This window comes from Pundamilia nyererei, unplaced genomic scaffold, assembly GCF_000239375.1.
Source record: "Pundamilia nyererei isolate P.nyererei 1_Seehausen unplaced genomic scaffold, PunNye1.0 scaffold00372, whole genome shotgun sequence".
Classification (NCBI taxonomy): domain Eukaryota; kingdom Metazoa; phylum Chordata; class Actinopteri; order Cichliformes; family Cichlidae; genus Pundamilia; species Pundamilia nyererei.
Genome location: NW_005187773.1, coordinates 13,640 through 18,399, shown reverse-complemented (window position 1 = coordinate 18,399; position 4,760 = coordinate 13,640). Strand labels below are relative to the sequence as shown.

The window sequence follows — 4,760 nt, the reverse complement described above, 5'->3', positions numbered from 1 at the left end:
CTGCTATCACTTCCAACATAAATGAAGACAGGAAACTAAACAGCAGTGACGTTTGTAGGGTTACTGAAGTTGGGCTAGCTGGTATATAATGATGTGCTACCTGATCGCTAGCGACACAGCTATGTTAGCATAAACAGTGAAGCTGCAGGATGAACACTAACACTTTTCCACTCGATAAAAGTTAACGTGAAGGTTCCTGATGGTTAGAGACAAATGCAATCGCATGGCAGGGTGCTGTAAACGAACCAAACTTCAGTCAGGAGAACAACTGAGATAATCCAGCCACAGTACGAAGTTAGTGATTCATATACTGCAACAACATGGGAATAGAGCAGCTGTGATAGAATACAGCGTTAATGAATCAGTGGTACAGAAATGGAGGAAGCACGAAGAATGAGTTGGGGAAAGTTTGACTTAGCTGACTGTTTTGTTTTGCTTTATGCGCCTTATGGTCCAAAAAAATACGGTACCTCTGACAAGAAAGGCTAATTTCTGCTATTCAACACCGAAGAAATTTCAACTTTCACAAAATAATGCCAAATTGCAACACTTGGCTCTGTCTCTAATAAAAACAATGTAACTTTGTGAAAAAGAGAAAAGTTTCTATTGAGATTTCAGTTTTTTTACAACTACAAAAACAAAAAAACTGGACAGTCAATGAGCTACCCGAACATTTTCTGTAATTTTACACGTTTATTTCGTACAGTCCAAAGAGTCGTGCTAACAGATTTCCTTCTTTGTCACAGCAGATTTACCTTCATAATGTAGAAAAACAGTTAAATATGTGACTTCTTTACACTGACAGAAAACAGAGTCACGAGTCCGGCCCGCTTCAGATCAAATCGAGCTGTATGTGGCTCTCAGTGTAAATCCTGACAGCCCTGCTGTAGATGATGAGATATGAAAGTCTTTACAATTTTACACTGAGGACAATTTTTGACGGGATTTTTGGCATGGAGCTTCAAAGATCTGATTCTGATTCTCTCAACTTTTAAGAATTTCAGCTTAGCAAAAATTTAATATGAGGTCAGCAGTACACTGTAGGTGTCCTGTTTTAGGATCATATATTAAATTTTAGAACTAGAATAACAAAATTTATCACTGATGTGAAAGACAGACTTTGGGCCCTCCTGTTATTCACGGAGGTCAGAGCGATGGTCCAGTGAAGGTCATAGCTGCTCCGGAGCAGGTTAGGTTCAAGTCCAAAGAGTCTAATTAAAATGAACTGATATTTTGTTTTAATTACACATTTTCTCCATTTAAACATCTGATATGCTGTTTATGTTTGATTGAGCAATGTGGTTGCAGTTTTCTTTAGTCTTCAGTAAATTAACTTTTTGTGCATATTGTCTAAAGAGAGAGAGACAGGGATAGGGAGAAAGAGCTCCGAGTGTGATGCAAACAGTTACCGGTTGTTGTGTTCTGGTGGGAAAACCAGCAGAACTTAAAGAATAGATTCAAATCTAAAATGGTTCCAGTTGTACTGGTGGGCTTATTTGCTTCTACATTCTTACCACTTGTGTTTCTCTCTCTCCTCCTTACCTTGAATGCGCATGTTCTCCTGGTACTGGATGATGAAGTACTCCTGGCTCTGCTGCAGCTTTCTCAGTTCATTCTCAGTTTCCTGTGTGGCTAGTCGGAGCTCCTCAAAGGCCTGGTTGATCTGCTGGTGGCGCTGTGATAGCGTGTCCATGGCCTGGCTCCCACTTCCACTGCTGGCCTAGACACCAAACAGATGATGAAGGCTTAAAACAAAATCAGGACAAAATCTGCTCCCAAAACTCTTATTTACACCTTCTGTGTACGACAATAACTAAAGGCAACTGAATATGAACACCTGCAAGGAAGACACATTGAGTGGGGTGAGTAGGATGTGGGATGGTGTGCTTTCTGGTGAAACTGTATGTACCAACTACAAACCTTTCCCCAGAAATTTGCTATTTATTTATTTTGCATGAAATATAATGCAGTCAGTATGATGCTATTGTTTATTGCTCTACATATTAGCTTAATCTTACTCCTGCAGAATAAGTGCACATACAGATGTTTCTGCACTCTGTCCTCCGCTGTATTTTTGTTTGGGGACGTATGCTTCAAACTGAAAACACCTTTTTAATCGGATCAATCGACCCCTGGACTGTCAAGTTTTCATATCACAGTCAAACTGTCTGCACATGTATCATTCTGCTCTGTCTTTTGCCATGATTTCCATCTTGAACATACTGATGACCAAAACAAAGCGAGAAGCGCTTTCACATATTATTAGTTGGCAACTGAACTGTGCATTAACCTCGTAACTTCAAACATGCTGGTTTAAAGACTGAGGTTAGGCACTCCACACTGTGAGCTTCTCCCGTCCTCCTGCTCCCTCTGGGCTCCACCGTGGTTATCAACCTGCCCCTATATCTAGAACAAATGGGGATACGTATCCTCTTACTACTCAGGAGGACTTGTTTCTTCTTGTGCTCCGAGTTGTTGGTATATGCAGCCTAGCAAGCTGCAACAGGCCAGATAGACAAAAGCTGTAGCTGTTATGTATGGTTCCTAACCTACCCACAACCCTGATTCCTGCAGTATTAACGCAGCAATTTCTTCGACTTACATTTGTAGCTTCTTGAACGAGCCTCTGCTCTGACTGCAGGATGTGTTTAATGCAGCGGACCAGTTCCAGAGGACAACGGTCGTAGGTGCTCTACAAAACAGACACACACTTAATCACATCAGGATGCAACGTTCTTTATGTGTAGTTGATTCATGCCTTTGCTTATATTAAAGTAATACAGGCTTGATTTTTGACATTATCGTTTAAATATTTTATATGCATGAAAGATCCAAAATCTTTTAACTACACATTAAAAACCCACCAAAAACAAAAAACTCCAGACACAGAGTTAAGCATACAAACTCAACAAACTAATGCCAGTTCAACCTCTTCAACCCTCCATGGTCGTGGCAGATAGCTGCCCTTCCCTGGGCCTGGCTCTGCTGGAGGACAGGTCAGAGTGCTTTCTCAGACTGTGTGACTGATTAGTTTTCTCCTGTTGGGTCTTTACCTAACATAACATAAAGCCTCTTTATGTGGTCATTGATGTAATTTAATGTTATATGCATAAACCCAAACTGAGTTTATTACAATAGTTATTATACACATCTATATACACATTATACACATGCAAGGCTTCTTTGAATTAACTGGTTTGACAAAACCTGACGCTCGAGTCAGAGATAACAGGATAACAGGTGTCACAACTTTTTCTGCTTCAGCTTGTATATGAGCTCACATGACGAGCAAATGCAGCACACACACACACACACACACACACACACACACACACACACACACATATAGTGCTATCAAAGTCTTCATAATCTACAGTGATGATATCAAAAGATTCAAAGACTCTGGAGAAATCTCTGTGTGCAAGGGTCAAGGTAGAAACTCAATATTGAATTGAATTTCAGAAGTAGTCGTAGCAGTAGTAGCAGACACTCTGCTGTCTTGTCTGGGCCAAAGTTCATTTAAAATGGACTGAGGCAAAGTGGGAAACTGTTCTGAGGTCAGCCAAAATGAAATTTGACGTTCTTACTGACAAACGCGGCTGCAGCGTCGTCCGGACTAAACAGGAAAGACACCAGCTAGCTTGTTATTTGTGCTCAGTTCAAAAGCCTGCATCTCTTAAATGGAGGTAAAGTTATTCTCTATTAATCAGTGATGAAAAGTATGTACGGGTATATACAGATACTACCATCCAGACAATGTGGGGTCAAGGGTATAACTGACCATTTTGACTATTTCACCTTTAAAAACTGTTTACATTAAGATGCAGCCTCTGTGGTTTTTGCACAACTATTTGCAGATCAATCAGGAATCGCTCCTGTCAAGACAGAAGCACATCACACGTCTGACAAACACGAGGGCGCATCAGTCCTGTGTCTACCTGAAGGAAGCGTTTACACTGCAGTCTGCTTTTGTCGTATTATTGTGTTGACACACAAAAATGACTACACAACATTCCAAACGTGCCAAATGTCTTCAATTTCTAAAATCTCAAAACTTGCTGCTGATATTGCCACTCTTACTTTTGCCATCGCTCCCACAACTTCTCCCTTTTTCTCAGTAACCAAATGCTTCGTGACGTGGTGCATTTTTCCACCAATAGGAAAGGGACAGCGTCCACAGTATAAAGCATTAACACTAGCGAGCCATGGTACTGATTATGTTGAGGACGTTTGTATATGTTCAGATAACTCCATCATCAGCTGTTTTTAGGTCATTCTTTCTAATACTTCCTGAAAATGAAGTGCAAGCTCAGGAATAACAGTTTTGACAGACCGTAGAACATCGAGCAGTCATCAGAGACACGGACAACTGAGCATGATGAGACTTGTACACAGAGATAAAACCACAGCTGTACTGAAAATTGTGAGGAGGTGAAGAAGAAGAAGGTCTTTACTTTTATTCAGGTCATGCTTTTGATTATTTTAAAGGCTGTTCCTGGAACTTCCTGACCACAATTCATATATAGTCTCCAAGAAGGCTTTGGAACCTAAAACTAAAGCAGCTGTTGTTCTTACCAATTTCATAAAGATGCTGTATTGTAGTAAGAAATATACACATTAACTTAAGATGTAAGAAGCCAGAAAACAGTCAGTGTGCACTTAAACACAATCATCTATTAAACATCAGAACATCCATCCATCTTCATCCGCTTTATCCGAGACCGGGTCGCGGGGGCAGCAGCCTAAGCAAAGAGGCCCAG

The 4,760-nt window shown here is 40.6% G+C and overlaps 1 protein-coding gene across 1 annotated transcript in view; it reads right to left on the bottom strand.

Annotated features, from left to right (window-relative positions):
- Window positions 1-4,760, bottom strand: part of LOC102210707 (signal transducer and activator of transcription 5B-like) — a 46,930-nt gene that overhangs the window by 32,553 nt on the left and 9,617 nt on the right. The window contains exons 4-5 of the mRNA XM_005752680.2: window positions 2,603-2,692; window positions 1,543-1,720 (exon numbers count right to left, since the gene is read on the bottom strand). Coding sequence (XP_005752737.1) covers window positions 1,543-1,720; window positions 2,603-2,692 — 268 coding nt within the window. The remainder of the gene's footprint in view (window positions 1-1,542; window positions 1,721-2,602; window positions 2,693-4,760) is intronic.